Here is a 19,279-nt window from a genome sequence, read left to right on the forward strand (position 1 = left end):
GTTAGAATTGGCCACACAAAGGTGGTCGTCGGAGTGTGGTAGCGGTAGTCACCGATGGTGGCTGATGGGTGGAACCACTTAAAATATTGGAAGGAGAGAGAATTGGGGTGAATTAGAGGGAGAGTTGGGATGGGTTGGTAAAAAAACCAACTCAACTCACCAACATTTAAGGTTAGTGGGCACAACATTGAGTTGGTAAATTTTGCCATTTCAACTCAACTTATGTTGGTAAGTCAAACACCTCCAAATAGTTGATAGTGTTGAATGCATTTGTAACTGGTTCTATATTTTGAATACTTCATATACTACTTGTTTTGGGCTCAAATCAAGGGGGAAAAAGCTGATCTAAGAAGAATTAGTGGTAGGTGACAGATGTGGAGAGGAGAAGGCCACGTTGCTAGTTTGAGAACACCACATGGGAGGTAAGAAAATTTATCAAATTCAATTAGTCTCTTTTGATTTTGAATACATATGAAAATATCTCTCTCTTTCTAAACTCGATCTTTCTCTCACTCTCTCACTAGCTCACAGCTTCTATCAATAGTGAATTTCTACAAGGAACTTGAAGAACAAAACATGCACACTTAGTTAATGAAGGAGAAGAATAAGAGAAGCATAAGGAGGTATGTGGTTTGACCAAAATCAGCCTACATCTATTGGAAGAAATTGTTTGAAGATTTGCAGATAAGTTTTCTTACAACCTTTACAAAAATGATAACTCTCTTTCTCATTTATAGATCTATTATGGTATTTATAGTTTATACCAGTCAGTTACAAGTTTGTAATATTACTAAGAGAAGTTAAAAGCTAGTCGTTGGAGTCATTTATTTTCAATTCTCCACCTTGAATCCAATGCATGCAATCTTCAATTCTTCCAATTTTTGACATTTTACCCTGTTTCTAGAAGGTTAAAGTCGATAAACTCAAGCACTTGAGGAGCTTGAATTTAGGAACTGACTCCGTTAGCATATCGACAACATTCCTGGAGGTATGAACCTTAAGTGTTTCGACTTCTTCACTTTCAATTTTATCTCGCACAAAGTGATATTTAATATCAATCTGTTTAGTTTTTGTATGATATTGTGAGTTCTTTGAGAGGTGAATGGCACTTGGTTGTCACAATAGATTTTAACTACGGTTTAATCTAAACCAAAGTCCTTCATCAATCCTTTTGAGCCACAATCTCTCCTTTATAGCTTCTGTTAAAGCCATATATTCTGCCTCTATTGTAGAATGTAATCAGGATTACTGGGAATCAGACAAATATTAGAAAGCATGAGTAATCGAGGACAGAACGAAAGTGAGATCGTGAATCATGAAAATTGTGATAAAGACGATTAAGTTGAAAACTGCCGAAATGGAATGAGTTTTGGATTACAAATCGGGCCCAAAATGCTCAATCCAAACATGGATTTTTTGTTATATTACATTACAAGAGAAATTGGAGGAAATGGCAAAATCCGGGGGATTATTTTGATTTTTGTCAAAAATCAAAAATAAAATAATTTTGGCAAAACGTGTGCCGCTCACATGACGAACACTTAGATAATTCCAAAGTTACCCTTGGTATGATCGGATAACAGCATTTTCGAATACATGTAATTGTTATACTGTGTATCAATTATGAATAGAAATCTAGTGTAAATGGGAAGAGTCAGTTATGAGACTCCAATCTAATCGGTTCAAAGATAAAAAAGTGTATTTTCGCCCAATTTGAATTTTGAATGGGTTGTTTGATATCAAATTTGATTTAATATAACCACTTTTCAAAAGTATTGAGAATGAATCAATTTCTAATTTATATATCACCATTTTGATTTTATACTAGATCTTTAGATTTTATATCATCTTATTAATTTTTTATTATTTTAAATTCGAATTAATATATTTGCTTGCGATTAAGATTTTAGTCATTATTTTATACATATTATCATCTAACAGACTGTATATTTTATTCGAAATTTATAATTTTTTTGTATTTTTTTTAATTATGTTCTATTCATTATCATTTTATTATATTATTATACAATTCATCTATTTTTTTTTATAAACAAATAAGTATTCATTTTTGCAATTTTACTGTTTTTGTTAGGCCTCTACAATAAGTTAGGTTTTTTTTTTGTTGTTTTTCGTTTTATGGGTTTGTAGGTTTTATGGTGGATGGAGTTATAAATACAGGGAAACTGTTGTAACTTAAATGAAAATGGATTTATGTTGTAAATAAACGATCTCCCTTCCTAATTTTTCTCCATTATAGTTGAATTTATATTTTATTATCAAAATTGATTTTATCTAACTACTTTTCAAATTAATCACAATAAACAAAAAATTCATGATTTTACTCTCTAATTTGTATTTGAATTCATCTTTTATTATCAAATTTGATTTTATCTAATTAACTTTCGATTTATTTAGATGTTTACTTTGGTGTTTTCAAATTTTCATATAGAAGCACATAAAAATGGTTTGTCGTCGTCATCATCATCATCAAGCAATCTAAATAAAATAAGATAACAAAAAACCCTAAATCTCATCTTCTTCATATTCTTCACTTAGTCGCCTCCCAAAATCTCTCTTTCTCCTTCTTAGTCTCATGTTTGCGATCATTGGTTCAACAATCTTTTCTTGAATTCCATCGTCTTGGGTAGCTTTTGACGACCACTCTTGCCAGGTTGTAGATCTTGGTCGTTCGCACACAATTTTCCTACTTTTATTTCGAATTTGAACATCGCGTTTTTAACATTGACGTTCTAGGATTAATAGTGTTTAAAGTTGGTTTTTAAAATCAACTCCCTACAACTGGTTTGGTGTAAGCGCAATCATATTTCCAATGATCACATCGTTCTGAAGTTGCAACTTTTTTAAATATTCACTTGCCAACAACAACTTCTATATCCATCGTTGTGGACATCCATAAGTTTCTAATAACCCCAACTTGGGATGGCAATGGGACCGGGCAGGGACGGGTATGCACTCCCCATCCCCTGTGCCCGTGCAAATTTTTAATCCGTGTCCGCACCCCATTCCCCGTTTTGGGGGTCGAGAATCCCCATGGAAAAAAATCTCCACTTTTTATTTTATTATTTTATTATTCTTATTATTAAAACTAACTAAATTTAGTATTTACATTGAAATTATAAATTTTAAGTAAGAAATTAGTATTATTGTTACATATATTTGTTCAAATTAACAATTAAAAATATATTTTAATGTTTTTTTATTATAAAATAATAAAAATTAAATTAATTATATTAGAAAATTTTTTAAAAAAATGAAACAGTAGCTTTTCAACTACTGTTTTAGTTGTTTATATATATATATATATATTGATATTGGGGCAGGGATCCTCGTCCCATCCCAAATCGGAGACCCGATTTAATCCTTGAGGATCCTCGCCCTGTCAAATCGGGCATTCTCTGCCCCAATCGGGTCAGGGACCTGACCTCGTGGGAAATTTCGCCATCCCTATCCGTCGCTTGGTTGTTAGCTTCCTTTGCATACATGCTTTCTATAGGCCGTTGGAAGCATTAAGGACCATATTGGGTGATTTTCAATTTTGCTTTTGGAATGTTTAGATACAGTGTATTTGTGGTGGTTCTAGAATGTTTAAGGAGAGTGGGAGTTGTTTTTAAAGAAATGTATTTTTGCATTATAGTTTGTACTTAATTTGGTTATTTTTAGGGTAGTTTTGTCATTTACTAATCAGTATTTTTTATTATATAAATTTGTTTGGTTATTTTTACAACTTTAAAATCTTTTTGCCGTTTTTCCAAATAAAACTTTAAAATTTACTATTTTTCTTAGACATTACAAACACATCCTATTATAGACCCAAATACCCCATCTTAAGTCCATGATAGAAAATTGGGCTAAATAAAATATTCGGCCAATACTGAGCCCAGTTTATGGCCCATAAATAACTAGGCCCAAGCCGTGTGAGGCCTCTAACAAAACTATATAAATAGACGAGGTCTTGGCAATGGGAAGAAGAGGAGAAACATATATTAGAGAGTGGAGACTATACCTACTATACTGAAATCAATACATATAGGAAGTTGATTGTACGCATTAAATTAAGGTATGTTTAGGAGTGATTTTGAGATGGTCTTCTCCTTAAAATCATGGTATTTGGCATGACTTAAAAATGATTTTAGAAAAATCTAAAATCGTTTCAAATTGATTTTGGAGGAATTAATTGATAGGTGATTTTTGATAAGTGATTGATAGAAAATAGATCCCGAAATGGTTATTTAATTTAGTTTTCGTTAAAATATTATTGGGCTATTTATGAAATCAATTTTTTTAATTTTAACTGGGATGAAAGATGATGGACATTGTATATCATTAAATTGTTAATAAAATAAACAATTATATATGTTTTGAATTTTCTTTCAATATCTATAATATTTACCTTACTCAAAACATCAACTATGCATATAAGAATTTGACAATAAAATAAATAGAAATAAATATTTACCATAATTATTTAGTTAAAAAAATAATTTCTTAAATAGAAAATACAACTTTGAGTAATTGAGTAACTCCAAATTCACTTTTGTAACCAAACATAATAATTCTAAATCAATTCTTAATATATGAAAATCACTTCTAAGAATTTGATACCAAACATAAATTTGATTATTTAAAAATCAATTTTACAAAGTCTAACCGTACTTAATTTTATTATTATTATTATTAAAAAAAAAAACCCACTACTCCAACTAACTTCCAAACAAACCTTTAGAAAAATTCTATTACCCACCGGCGACCAGTAGTACTTATATTTTTAGGGGAAAAAAAAAAAGAGAGAGAGAGAAAAATCGCTTTTCCTTGTTTGTGTTCGCCCTCTCCCATTTTTGTTATAGAAATTCAAAATATCAATCTAGTCCTTATTTTTTTTCTTATTGATTATTACTAATTTAAATATTTCTTTTCTTTTCATTGCTTGAGAGATATTTTATAATAATTAATCCAAATACTAGAATTCAAATGATATTAGCTTGTGTTACAAAAAGTATATTATTATTATTTTGTATAGAAGCTCACTTCAATCTAAGGCCACATGAGTCTCTTTGATATCATGAGAAATATGCATATGGATATATGATTGATTGATTAGTTTTACATATCATACACATTGTACCAAATAAGAGAAACTTTGATCTATGATCCATCTGGCTGCTTCAGCTTCTCATACGATTTCCTTGGAATCTAGAAAGAAAAATAAAATATAAGTTACAAGATTAGAATCTACTTGTATTATTAGAATGTATTTTGAGTGTAGCACTTTTAGGTGAAAAGTAACAACTAAAGTATTTTATGTGATAACCACTTTTGCTAAGTATTTTCAATTAAATTAACAGATACCATGAAAACTATATATGGTTTTAAAAAATACTTTTGGTGTATAAGTTTTTATGAGAGCAATAATTTTTAGTTGATAATATTTTAATTCACGTACTTTAAATTATATTATAGTTTATTCAATGAACTTTATTATATAACAATATTTGGTATATTGATTAATAAACTAATTATGAATCAGATGTACTTAATTTTTTTTTTTTTTTTTAAAAAAAGAACACTTTGGAGTAGATACATATAATAAAAAGAATAATGGCACTTAATTTTAATGAAAATTTTCATAATAGGGATTAAATCATTCGAAATTAAAAAGTATATAAATTAAATTATTAATTATTTGTTAAAATTTAGGAACTAAATTGTTTGAAATTTTTACAAATCGAAGTTCATAGACTAAAAAGTTCATTTCATGAAAAGCAAGATCAAAAATACATTTTATCACACATGTCATATGTAATTAGTTAAAAACACTTTTCTTCTTTCTAATATCATATCATACTCTTTTAGGGCATGTTTTGGAGAATTTTAAAATTACTAAAATCACTTTGTCATTTTCAAAATCATTTTTTAACATGATTTTAATTATTTGAAATCATTTTTCACGATTAAAAATTGTATTTAAAAGTCTAAAGTTAAATATTAAATTGATTTTGAGTGGCTAAATACATGTTTAGAGTAATTTTGAAAATAACAAAATTTTAACGATTCCAGAGTATTACGTGTATGTTAGAGAGAGAAAAACCTTATGAGAAGAAGGTGAAGCACAAAGATGAGCAGAGCATGGAGTTGGAGAAGAGTGCAAGTAATTTCTAGGGGAAGAAGAGAGAGGTGGTGGAGTAAATGGGCAGTGAATATGTGGAGGAATTGCAGAATGAAGAATTGGTGAGTGATTGTATGAAGAAGAAAGTGGAGAATGATGGTATGAAGACAGTGGGGATGCCACTGGTGATATCCAGTGCAGATGGGCTGCTCCTCTTGGTGATTCTGATGTTGATCTCCTTACTTTCATATTCACTTTTAGCCTGTATTTTTATACACATAAATGCAATGTATGAGATCACGAACTTATTTAAAATGACTTTTTAAATGCTTAAAAAGTTATTTGAAGTGTGAAAATAATATATTTTTTGAGCATTTAGAAAGTCATTCCAAACAAGTTCTTCGATGTGGTTCTATTTTTAACTTGTAAAACAAAACTAAGAAAGGAAAGAATTCAGCAGTTACTTGTTGTGAACAGCAACATATTCATCAGTCTCATCCAATATCTCTTCCTTCATAAACATGAACAAAAACAAAATAACATAAGTATGGTTCTTAATTTTGTGATGTTAGGCTTCGTTCAAAAACCATTTGATTTTTTGTTTTTGAAAATTATGCTTATTTTTTTTAAACAATTATTTATTGTGGTCTTCATTCTTCTCGAGGTAATATTTGAATTCTTAGTCAATGCCAAAAACAAAAACAAGTTTTTGGAAACTTCAAAGTTGAAAACAGATCAAAGAAACTCATAGGTTGAAGTAATGTTTAGAAGCTTAATTTTCAAAAACTAAAAACCAAAACCCAAAATGGTTATCAAACGCCGCCTAAGTTGTACGGTCTAGTTAAAGTACTACAGATTTATGGTGAATTTGAGTGTCATTTGCATTGAATCAAACATCTTTGGATTGTCAAAGCAGATCACATATCGAAATTCACCATGGAATCTAATAACGTATCAAGAAGAAAAACAAAACGAACCTGTAAAAGCTCTTCCATGACATCCTCCAGTGTTATGATACCAATAACATCTTCATCAAAATCTGGCATTGATTTTCCATCATTATTGCTACTACAATTAGTGTAAATATTCCTTATCTGCAGCTTAATATGTCCTAAGTCCGTCTCAGTTGCTGGTATCACAGTTTCGAGCTCTGGTCTGTTAGAATCTGCATTTGTTGAATCTACAGAGATATGAGATCAGTTTCTCTCTTTGATGATTCTGGTTACCAAATCATGAAGACGGTAAAATATAAGCACAAAGATTAAACCTGCAGGCTCTCTGGCTTCCTTATGACTCTTTATGACAACAGCCATATGACTATGTCCTTGCTGGAACTGGTTCAAAATGTCATACAAAGGTAAGTTCTCATGTACCCTGCATCAAATTTGAAACCTTTTTTGTTGAATTGCAAAGACAACTGACGTTATCAAATAGAAATACTTGGGTGTATCCTTGGCTGCACTCTTTTTTTTGCAGCCCACCAGTCGTCCAACAATAATTTGCCACGTAGCAAACTCTTTTTTCTTCTTCTTTTTTTAATAAATATTTTTGAATTTTTCTACTCTGTAATTAGAGTGGATGCAAAAAGATGAATGCAACCCAAAATGCATCCAACATAAATTCTGCAGAAGCATCGAGCTAAAGAGTTTAAGAAGGCTATAAAGGCTAAGCATCCAACAAATTTTACCTTGGAACTTTTCTGATGGTGAGATTTCTGATGGGAGTTTCATCTTGTGGATGAAATTTGATCAGATTTTTAACCTGCAGCAAAATGAGGATCTTCAGGTAACTGTATGGTAAAGAATAGTCAGGTGCAAATAAAGTTCCACATTGATTAAAGAAGGAAATGATTATGCATATGTAAGTGTGAACAATTATCTCTATTGATATGAGACTTTTTGGGCAATTCTAATAGTAGAACTATGAGGGTTTATACCTAAAGTGGATAAGATTACACCATTGTGGAGATAGTAAAGAGATGGCATTATCCTCAAAGTAAGAGGTTATGCATCCACTTTGTACTAGTAGTTTTTACAAACTAGCAAAAGAAGTTTTTAGGATAAAATACATAGAATATAGAAGGTTAAATTACAAGTTTAGTTCTTGAATTTTGAGGTTTGTGTCTATTTGGTTCCTTAATTTAAAGGGGGNTGAACTTTCCAATTATGTGTTTAATAAATCTTTGACAATATCTAAAGTTTTTAAAATTAAGTGATCCTCTTATATATAAGTTTAAATTTCATGTCTGCCAAAATTTTCAATTTTCTGCCTTGTAGAACCATCAATTCTTTTATTAAAAGAATTGAAAGTTCAAAGACTAAATTTATTAATATCAAGAACCAAATAGATACAAACTTCAAAGTTTAAGAGAGATATGTAATTTAACCAACATTGAGTAACTGTTTCTTTAAATTTCATCTGCAAGGTTGATCTACTCATTTACAATTATAAACGAAAGGTGCATAAGATAATTAGGCCTTACAATTTAACACTTGAACATACCAAGATAATACCAATGATATTAGTTGGATGTCCCGAGTATATCGGCACTCGACTATGTCCTTTTCTTAAAATCAGCTCCATGGTTTTCCTTAGATTAACCAAGAAGTCAAAATAAACAAGTTAAAAGTTAGATTCATCAACTTCAACTAGTCAACATTAAGGTTAGAGGCATACTCATCAAGTTTGGAATTTATATCAAGTGAAAACAATTTGGATAAAGGAGTCATAGCATCTTGGGCAGTTTTGAGCGTCATGTCCAAAGCTCCAGTGATTATTGTAGTTTCTTCTTGAGTCAATTCTCCACCTTTACCTGCCTGAGACAGAAATTATCATATGGTTTTGTTTCCTCAAACACATTAAAACTTAGCTCAAACATTTGAAATACTACTGAGCTTTTAGTATTTTAACCTTTTTTCGTTTAAAATATCATTTTGATACCTATACTTAAAGGTTTGTTCAATTTTAGTCCTTGTACTTTTAATAAATCTAAAATTTAGCCTGTAGGAATTAATTTTTACCCAAATTGGTTAAATACTAATAATAATTTTCATGCAAGGAAATACAAAATGTGAATATTTTCAAAATTTATATTAAAAGAGCAATGAAACTAAATTTAAGATTTATTGAAAGTAGAGGAACTAAATTTGGTCAATTGAAAATATATGGACTAAAATTGAATAAACTTCAAAGTATAGGACCAAAATGACATTTTAACCTTTTTTTTTTCCTTTTTTTTTTCACAAAAGAAAACCATTGGAATGTAAGCATCTTCAACCAACCTTGTTCCCGTGCATATCTACAAATGTCTTGAGCTCTGCCCTTCTTAGAAGAGCAGAATGCCCCTTGCCCAGAAGCCAATCTAATAACTGTCATTCACATTTAGAAGCTCATATCAATCGTTTGTTGTCTGGGCAAAACACAACCAATAAGATTTTGTAACCTTATATCTTCTTTCGTTTCAATTTGTTTTATTTTATTTCCTCATTCATAAAACCCAATCATTATTTTTACATTAAAGAAAAACTCCATATGTCCTTTTTTTAAGAACTGAACTTTCATTGAGAAAGAAGGAAAGAATATGATACAAGACCATAAAAAAACAAGTTCATAAAATGAATAAAGAAAATAACAGGAAGACCCTCTAAAGGAAGCAACACAAAGAGAATTACTCATATATAACCACATTATCAATTAAGGCTTCTGAGATGCATAATATTGTCCATATAAAATCCAAACAAGCGCTGTGAAGAGAAGCATGTGAAATCTTTAAATGATTCATGTTGGAATATTATGACATATGAGCCAATATTCCAAAATATTTCTCATTGCTTCAAGGTTTTAAGACTGTTAAGCAATTTCATAACATGATTATTACCTTACTGATGGGGTAAGACAAAGGAAAGAGGACTAAGAGAAGCACCCGAACAACGTCCGACAGCTTTGCCCCGACACTCAGTCCATACCTTGAACATATAGCTTGAGGAATAATCTGAGGAGAAAAGAAGCATTATTCCATCAAGTACCATATATCGTGAAGAAGGAAGTTCACTTGTTTCAGAAAATCTACCTCTCCAAAAGTTAGTATGAGAGTGACTGATATCACAATTGCACCCCAAGCTGGGAGAAGTGCATCAATGAAGATAGGCAGGGCCTTATATTGGAAGGAAACGAAAAACCACAGTTAAATTCTTTTTTCTTTTTTTTTCTTAAAAAAGAGTTTGATTAATATAGAATGATGTAGTACCTCCATTGCCATAGCATTGCTTATGAGGAGTGTGCAAAGAAGCAAATGCTGGTTCTTTACTATGGGCAGAATTTTAGCTACAAACAATGTGAAATGTGAACAAGGAATGAAGTTAGAAGCGCAGAGTTGTTAAGTGAATTTATTTGATAATCATTTGATTTTCTAAAATTAAGCTTATACCACAACTTTCATCACTAGGTTCCATTGTTTTGTACTTTATAATAATATTTTCAAAAAAAAAAAAAGTAATTTTTATAAAACTTGTTCCTTTGTCTTTGGAATTCAGCTAAAGTTCAAATGTTACCTTAAAAAAGTTGAAGACCATTGTAAAGCAACGGTGAAAAAAGCACATTTTTCAAAAACTAAACCAAAAACCAAGGCCTCATATGATAACCATTTGGTTTATTTATTTACTTTTATTTTTATTATTTTGAAATAAGTTTATTCAACTGTGCTTCTTTTCTCACAATTTTTTTTTATCATGGTTTTCATTTTTTCTAAGCAAACATTTAAATTTTTAGCCAATCCAACAACAAGTTCTTAAAAACTACTTGTTTTTATTTCAGAAAACATGAAAACGTTCTGAAAAATAGATAACAAAACAAAGAAACCAATAGGTAGAAGTAGTTTGTTTGTAAACTTAATTTTAAAATACCAAATACCAAAAATCGAATGGTTATCAAACGAGGTCAAAGTCTTCAATTTAACATAGCTTCTACGTTAAATTTTGCAATATATTTGTTTCTCCAACAAATGTGAGCAAATTACAAGGTCATCGATGCAAATATCACATGAATTAATTGCTTGACAAGAGGGGAGCAGGAAGTGTCTCAAACTTACCGGCATTTTTGCGGTCGTCCGGCCTGCCAGATTTGGCAAGAACCTCAAGATCAACCAAGCTGAGTGACATAAGTCCTAGCGTAAGGCCTGACATAAGTCCAGCAAAAGCAACCAAACCTACACATATCAAAAGATACATCCAGAACCTTGGCTCACAGCATGGAACATCATTTGCAGCCATCTCTTTGTTTGTTAATACAAAGCTCTTGGGAGTTAAAAAACTTCCTTCAAATGGTCTAAAACAAAAGAGATTTGAGGTAAACAGGCAAGAGAATTGTGGCTACTAATAGAATTGGCTAAGAACACAATGAAGTGATCATATAGAACAGAAATTGAGAGGGTCGCCCAACCGATACGCCTTCTAATATCAGCAGAAAAAAATTCCAAATTCCAAAATGACAAAAGAAGAGAATCTATGACATGTATAAACAAACTGCCCCCAAGAGACTTGGCCCTTTGAAATTATAAACAATAACATTGCACCAAATGACCTTCTAATAAAAAAGGAGAAAGTGGAAAAGCTAAATTATGGGAAATTTATGTGGTTACACTCTGCTGATGTGCTTGTCAATAATTCAATTGAAAATGCAATAAAAGATATGTTTGTGGGATTCACTTTATGAACTTGTTTCTTAATAGTTAGTGTATTAGTTATCTTCTGTTTCTTCCTATAAAATAATATACACTGGTGGTTGAGGTTAGGATAGCATTTTTATTTGAAAGACTTTACCAAAAGTTTTCTCATCTATACGAAAATGAGAATGAGGACAAGGGAAAAAAATGTTATTTTGACGAAATTATGGATGATTTTAACTAACATATATGTTCATTACATTTTTAATGGATTTGTTCCAATAAGAATTTGTCGTCTCTTCCTCCATTTGTTCGATGGATAACATAATGATTTGAAATGAGAATGAGGGATGCATCTAAGTCAAACATAAAATTTCTACATCCTACAAATAATGTTAAAACAGAAACGCAAAAGGCGAATACTGACAGTTTATGCATTACTGGTATTATGGAATCAACAAATAAAGAAAACAGAAAAAATGAAAAATAGTAGAGAATCGACACATAGATTTATGTGGTTCACTAACAGACCCCCGTACTTGGTCTTTCGACATGCCAAATAATAGATTCAAGGTATGCAACAACTAGCTTCACACTGAAAACAGGGAACTAAACTCTTTTAGAAATTGAACTTTTGACAAACAAAAACAGGCTGGTTTTTTGCTCTAATTTCAATTGTGAGACAATTCGAAATCAAGATTCAATGTTTCAGCAAAGGCAGAGTATGAATTGAACAATATTGCATGGATAAATATACATGACATCAAATCTTTACCTGCGATGCTGCGTTGTATACTGATAAACAAAAAGTTGAATTTAAGGAATTTAAGATAAATTTTTTATTAGGAAGCAAAAAATCTATTGATTGACCAGAACATTCTCTTATTAGTTTGTTCTCTCGACACATTATTTTTCATCCCTTTCCTTCAAAACCAAGTAAATTATTTCAGTCGTTTGATAAAAAGTAATCTTATTATGTAACAGAAAAGAAAAAATGAAGAATATGAATTAAAAATACACCATAAAAAATAATTAATCAAGACATACTCTAATACTCCCTTGCCCTGGAGATCAATTTAGTTTAGTGATATGTTTCATCAACCATATCTTCCTGGATAACAGTAATGAATCCATTAATTACTGTATTTAACTAAAAAAAGTGAATATACTAATCGAGTCAACTTGAACTTACCAATTTGGATAAACGTGGAAAAGTTTGCTAAATAATACTAATCTACAATGTGATCTTCAATAGTGTAAAAAATTTCTATAGACGGAATAGTTGTTGATGCCAGAAAAAGTGATCAATGGTAATTTGGTAGAATTGATAACCATCCCAACCTACAATACAAAAAGAACTGTGCACTGGTGTGGTGTCAAGCCTCACACCCCAACGTTCAAGTTGATCTCGGGATTGTAAATAGTTTAGATAGTATAAAGTATAAAATAATATTGCATTTGGATGTACTTTTGAATGACTTCTCCCCACTTTTATAGGAATGGTTCCATAACGTAACGAAAGACCGAGCTCGCGGACAGTCCACCTAATTCTTGGGATTCTTCCATTAGACAAGTAATGGACATGTAGCTCCAAGCCAACCCATAATGGTTGTAACGGACTCATAGTTCCCCAAGCCCGACCCCCAAGGGGGTTGGACTTGTGTGGCTAAGGAGACACCGTCGGGGTTCGGCCTTAGCTCGGTCGAGCTGACCCCAACTATTCTTTGGCTTATCTCTCCCTCTTGGGCTATTTTTCACTTGACCACCAATGTTGTTTGATACTATGGCTAATTTTCACTCATAACAATGGCTATTTACATTTTTAAAAAAAAAAATTCAAACAAATTGTGGAGTGGGATTCAAACATTTGGCCTTTTGGTCGAGCGAATTTGGAGCATTTCTTACATTTACGCTTCTACATAAACATATGGCCAAAAGAACAAGAAGAAAAGAAAAGAATAAAATACGGCAATTTAACCTTGCGTTGGTTACCGGAAGCAGTTCCTCCAAAGTTATGGTGCTGAATGCTGATGACTTTCTCCTCCATATTATAAAATGAAAAGGATTCTGATTCCAACTGTTCGAAGGAAATGTGACTTTGACCGCCCCATTCCTCCCAATTCCCATACTGTGGATCGTCGCTCGAGAATGAAGCAGCAACTTCCGCTGACGTAATGGGAGTTGGGTTGGGGTTCCTTAGTCTATGAGATGGAAGCTCTGATCCTCTGTAAATTCAGCCCTTCAGTTTGTTAATTTTGTTGTGTTTCAAACTTGTTCAAAAAGGGATACTTCGAGCCATTTAACTTAATTTTTATACATATATTTGTAAATATATCATAAAAAATAACCTGTAATTATAATTTTACTTGAATTTGTGATTATTTTTTTTTAAGCCAAACATAATAACCAAAACACAACCATGTCTAAAGTCCCCTAACCAACGAGGAAAAGAACACCATCTAAAAAACCATATTTTCGGATCAAAGAGCAATTTTAGGAGGAGGCCAGAGCTAATTCATGAGTAGATTTGTTCACTTTCGAGGGATATGAAAAAATGACGATGTTTTTTTTTGAAAAAAAAGAAATACGAGAACCCCAATCTTAGTGAATTTGTGGATTTCAACAAATAAAATTTTGAAACTTGAATTTGTATTAATAGTTGTGTTGAGTTCCTATAATCTGTGATATCTAATCTCCTCTCTTAAAGTAAATTTGTCTTTAGACCTTTTTAATCGGTTTGGTTTGCCTCAAAGGCTCCGCAATGTTGAGTCTTTCAATCCTCTCATCTTCTCCTACACAATGCTTTTTTCTATTTAGTTTCCTTTTTTTTTTTAACCCAATTACTTTTAGGTAGAGGTTTTGAACTTGAACTTGTGCTAAAGTTAGCATAGACTCAAATTTAATCAAATCTATCATGGAGTGGACATTAAATGACCATAAAGAAGACACGTGTTATTTTTAATTTGTCATTTACTTGTTTCGAGGTTTAAATTCAAGGGCGCATCTCAATTAGCCCTACATTTAATAAATTGGAGTTTTGTGAGATGAGGTGCCAACTTGTGATGGAACGAAAAATCTCATTCAAACATAATAATTTTAAAAAATTTCTTACGATCATTTAAACATTATCATGTAATTCAATATGTCATCTCATGATTTTTAGCTCAATAATTATAGAGACAAAGACCAAACTTTCGATTTAAGCGAAAGAGTGCATACCATTTACTGTTAATTTGGTTCATCCTTCAGTCTATCAAAACACTGAGATTGACAATTAATATTTGCTAATAGACCACCACGCCTCTTCTTTAAAGAACTCTTGTAAACAAAAGTATACGAAGTTGAGAATGAGACATACCCTAACTCACTTGCCATGGACCTCACCTCCTCAATAAAAAACAACGAGGCTTTTGTAAGGTTAAGGTTTGAAGACTCATCATCAAGAAGGATAATAACTTTCTAGCAATCAGATTCAACCAAGATATTTTGCACATTAGTAAAAAAAATATCATCAAGTTATTACGGATAACCATAGCTTCAAGAATCTTCATTGAACAACATCTGAAAATAAACTTGAAGCCAAATCGAACACATGATCCTTTAGCACCCAAACTAAACCACCAGCTTGTCTAGTCGTGCTCCAAGTAGTATTTGTATTGAGCTTCCAACAATTCTCCACTGGAGGGAACCAACCCACGTTGTTAAGGATAATGACCCTCCAATTATCTCCACAATAATATGATATTGTTCACTTTAGGTATAACACCCCCATGGCTTTGCTTTTGGTTTCACCCAAAAGATTTCATATCAATGGAATTAATTGTCCCCCCTCCTGCCCCTTATATACCCGTGATCATCACCTTATTTAACCAATAAAGTTTGATGCGAGAGATAAATATTTGAATAGGATCCAAATATCTCATTCATATAAAATTATAGGTTAAAATTAATATGAATAAAATTTGTATTAAAATTATAGGTTGAAATTAATATGAATAAGATTCATATTGAAATTATAGGTTATGCGAGAGAATATTATTTGAATATGATTTAAATATGTGACATTTTTATTAAATATAATTTAATATAAAGTTTTAATTTAATTATATTATATTAGATTTAATGTATTTTAAATGAGGAATAACTCCCTTGAAAGTTATTGAACGTGATAATGGGGAGTTATTTTGAACGTGATAATAGGGAGTTATTTTGAATAAATCCTCCATTTGCTCTTACACATAATAACATAGAGGGGGTTTTTTAAAATAAAAAGAATTACATAACTTCTTTTTTTTTTTTTTTTTTTTTTCTCTTTGCAACATTCCCTCCTCAAAGATTTCTCTTAAAAAAAACTCTTATTCCCTAACAAAAGTAGAAGAGCCAATAACTTCTTCCGATTCTTATCTTGAGAATAATAAGGAAGATCTTCATGATAATGTTTCTATTTACTGAAGTTTGTTATAATGTTGTGTTCGTGTAGAGAGTGTATGTGACATTGAAGAGAACTTTCGTGAAGTAGTATTTCTATAAGGGTAAGTGAAATTTCTCCTTCTTCTCCTATATGTAGAATGTACGTTTATAATATTTATCAACTGTAAATTTAGACTGTTGATTTTTTTGTATTTTGTGTGTTTCAAATCGAATTTCGATTGCACAACTTTCACTCGCTTCTGTAAAGGAATTTCCTTCAATTCTAACCCCTAATTTGTCACACGATAATCACAAGTTTTTTCCAATCCCTATGCAACACTTCTTTCAATGATCCGTTTCTAAAGATTCATGTTACTTCATCTAGTCCTATCATCACAAAGAATGTCCACATTAGACGTCAGAGAAAGAGAGTAATTCTTTCGTTTTCCGACACTTCCAAAACAAATGGAAAGACGTTTTCAATATGCTTCCTGCACAAAGCACACAAAAGATCATAATGGACACGTTTCCAGCTTTAGTCTTGATAGGGATAATCTCGTGGATAATTCTTCAACAGAAAATCCTATCATTAAAATTGGCCTTAGATTTCCAAAAAGCTATTCAAATTTTCTTTGAAAATTTTCCACTAGAAGAACCAGAAACGCGCACAGAGAATGCTCCGCTTTCATCGAAATAATTTGGGTTTGGTATTGGCTATCATATCGCCTTACTTCATATAATCATCATTTTCATTGTAGTCATTTTAATTATTTTCGTTTGAGTAATCGAACAAATTTAGAAATACTTAAAAGTAAATAGCACTAATTCCATTGGTTTCTAATTTTGTTTTGAAGCAAAAACGTTTCTAATTATTCAGACACTTTTTTAGTACAATTATCTAGGCACTTTTGAAGTATCACGAATGTAAAATTTACTATAGTTTATGGGTTATAATAGTTTATAGTAGTATGTGTTTAGGGTTCATATTATTTTAGTTTTGGTATGAAATATTAAACAATAAACACGATAATAAAGAAGAAAAAATAAGATGAATAGAAAATATTAAACACTACAAAAAAGAGAAATATGAAATAGTAATTTTGTGGTTAATTGTAGGTCATAATAGTTGAAAATACCAAATATTATAATTGGAGCCCAATTATGTTGTGGGTTGTAATAGCCCACCCAAGTTGGTGACCAAACTATCCGTTATTATTTAAGGGTAGTCTCCAAGATATTTTCCTCCGAACATGCGTCATTTGCCCATGTAAAATAATTCCTAACTTGTTTATTTATGTCGGTTAGAAATGTGATATTGGTTAAATATATTTGTTTAAGATTTCTGACGTCGACTCTTTGGGCTTTTAGGAGTTGTCACTGTTTTTGTCTCTAGCGGATCTTATTTCATAGGTTCTTTTTTATGCCAAATTTGTAGAATATTTCTTTCCTTATTATATTATTCTACAAAATATTTTATTTGGAATGTTTTCCTTTTTGGTGAGTTGACGATTTTATGTGGGGATATTTTACATCATTCTACTGTGTTGTTTAAGTTCAAGAAGTTCTCGTGCTAGGGTGGTGGCACATATTATTTGAGAGATCATTGTGAGAATTCAATCGAATACATATTGCATTGCATTGATTTCAAGAAGAAGGTTTTGTGTTGTGTTCGTGGGGGAGTGTTCTTCACTTGGTTTTGCAATAAGCTTAACACAGTGACGAAGGTTGCTCGGTCTTAGGAAGAGCCTAGGCTTTGTTGATCAAGAAGGATCTCTCAAGCCTTAGGGGAGCCTAAGGTGTTATTCATCGAGAAGGAAGTTCTCAAGACTTAGGGGAGCCTGAGTTCTTATGTGAAGAGAGTTCACAAATAAAGAGAAATATATCATCAAGTGTAAGAGAGTCTCACACACTTAGGGGGAGCCTGAGTATTTCAACACTAATATTCACATACTTAGGGGGAGCCTAAGTTCGAGAGAGAGAGTCTTACATCTAGGGAGAGTCTAGGTGATTAGCTAAGTCGTGTCATTGTAAATGTTGCTATTTACAAATTGTTGGGATTGGTGTACTAAATCTCTTTGTAATCTCATAGTTTGTAAACACTGTATAAACATATTGTTGTTAATAAAATAAGTGTTATTTTATAAGTATATACTCAATCCAATAAACTAAGATCCGAGGTTATTTCATGTAATTTAAACAAGTATGTAGAGACATACAAGTGGATCTTGTTTAAATAATAACCTAAATGGTCTGTAATAGATGGATAAGGCTTGGTACCTTATTCCAGTGACACTACGGATACAACCCGCTTTATAGGTGTTATAAATGTTATGAAGTGTTACAAATGATCTAATCCTGATTATTCATGTGGAGACATGTGAGTGGAGGTATCCTATATAAAGAGTTTGTATAAGATCGAACACCGAAATGATTAGTCTCTTTATATAATGCCGTTAAAAATATAGACTTACATTTCACTAGGATGACCATAGGTGACATGACCTGAATCCTAAGTGAGTTGTAAACATCTGCTAATAATAGAGACTTATATTTGTATAGATGAGAGTGGCCAGTTTGCCAACTCAATAAGTCTATCATTTTGGGGATTCGTCTAACTAGGGAGCTGGGAACACAACTACACAAGACGGAACTCACTCATTCCCTCATGCAGGGGCAAGTAGATAAATTGTTCCCTTAAGGGCTGATTCCGGGTTTTAAACATAGTGGCCACACCCTCTCTTGGGCCAAGAGAGACGTGGTCATAATTGGACTATGACTTATTGTTCATTAGAGAAACCAGTGATACTTAAGAAGTTAGATGTAACTACAGGGGCAAAACGGTAATTTTGGTCCAACTGTATTAACAAGCAATTTGTGAAGCGTCATCGCGTTGTTGATTAGTTATATCCAATGAACACAGAAACTTATTTGTAGTGTGAAGAATGCAGCTATCGTCTTTAGTGGTAGGGGTGTTCATGAGTTGGATTGGATTGGGTTGAAAGACTTTTTAGACCCAACCCAATTGTTCATGTTGTAAATTTCTTCAACCCAAATAATCCATATTAAAAAATGAATCCAACCTAACC

At 31.7% G+C, this 19,279-nt stretch overlaps 1 protein-coding gene and 1 long non-coding RNA gene across 10 annotated transcripts; one reads left to right on the forward strand and one right to left on the reverse strand.

The window, feature by feature from the left end:
- The first annotated feature begins 460 nt into the window (after window positions 1-460).
- Window positions 461-1,775, forward strand: LOC120080632. Its single transcript, XR_005482591.1, has 2 exons — window positions 461-988; window positions 1,233-1,775. It is a non-coding gene; the product is annotated as an uncharacterized LOC120080632 (long non-coding RNA).
- A 4,300-nt stretch (window positions 1,776-6,075) lies between these two features.
- Window positions 6,076-14,167, reverse strand: LOC120080574 (DUF21 domain-containing protein At5g52790). Of its 9 annotated transcripts, none has more exons than XM_039035297.1 (13): window positions 13,762-14,073; window positions 11,211-11,446; window positions 10,371-10,447; window positions 10,194-10,277; window positions 10,002-10,115; window positions 9,406-9,492; window positions 8,801-8,940; window positions 8,627-8,714; window positions 7,812-7,885; window positions 7,392-7,498; window positions 7,102-7,289; window positions 6,589-6,635; window positions 6,076-6,386 (listed from the first exon to the last, which is right to left on the reverse strand). In XM_039035297.1, the coding sequence occupies exons 1-13, from the start codon at window positions 13,908-13,910 to the stop codon at window positions 6,080-6,082; spliced, it is 1,698 nt and encodes a 565-aa protein (XP_038891225.1). In that variant the 5' UTR covers window positions 13,911-14,073; the 3' UTR covers window positions 6,076-6,079. The 9 variants fall into 9 exon arrangements, with proteins under 9 accessions (XP_038891225.1, XP_038891217.1, XP_038891240.1 ...); XM_039035289.1 differs by having other exon boundaries at window positions 7,102-7,304; XM_039035312.1 differs by having other exon boundaries at window positions 7,102-7,304; window positions 11,211-11,327; window positions 13,776-13,997.
- Window positions 14,168-19,279: the final 5,112 nt, after the last annotated feature.

Source organism: Benincasa hispida, chromosome 1 (assembly GCF_009727055.1).
Source record: "Benincasa hispida cultivar B227 chromosome 1, ASM972705v1, whole genome shotgun sequence".
Classification (NCBI taxonomy): domain Eukaryota; kingdom Viridiplantae; phylum Streptophyta; class Magnoliopsida; order Cucurbitales; family Cucurbitaceae; genus Benincasa; species Benincasa hispida.

Excerpts from the sequence above, each read along its gene's own strand:
- LOC120080574 (XM_039035289.1), bottom strand. The coding sequence starts at position 13,910 with ATGGGAATTGGGAGGAATGGGGCGGTCAAAGTCACATTTCCTTCGAAC. Across the intron at positions 8,715-8,800 it reads ATAAATTCCAAACTTGATGA|GAAAACCATGGAGCTGATTT; the intron begins GTATGCCTCTAA and ends GGTTAATCTAAG. Across the intron at positions 6,387-6,588 it reads TATGTTGCTGTTCACAACAA|GCTAAAAGTGAATATGAAAG; the intron begins GTAACTGCTGAA and ends ATAAAAATACAG.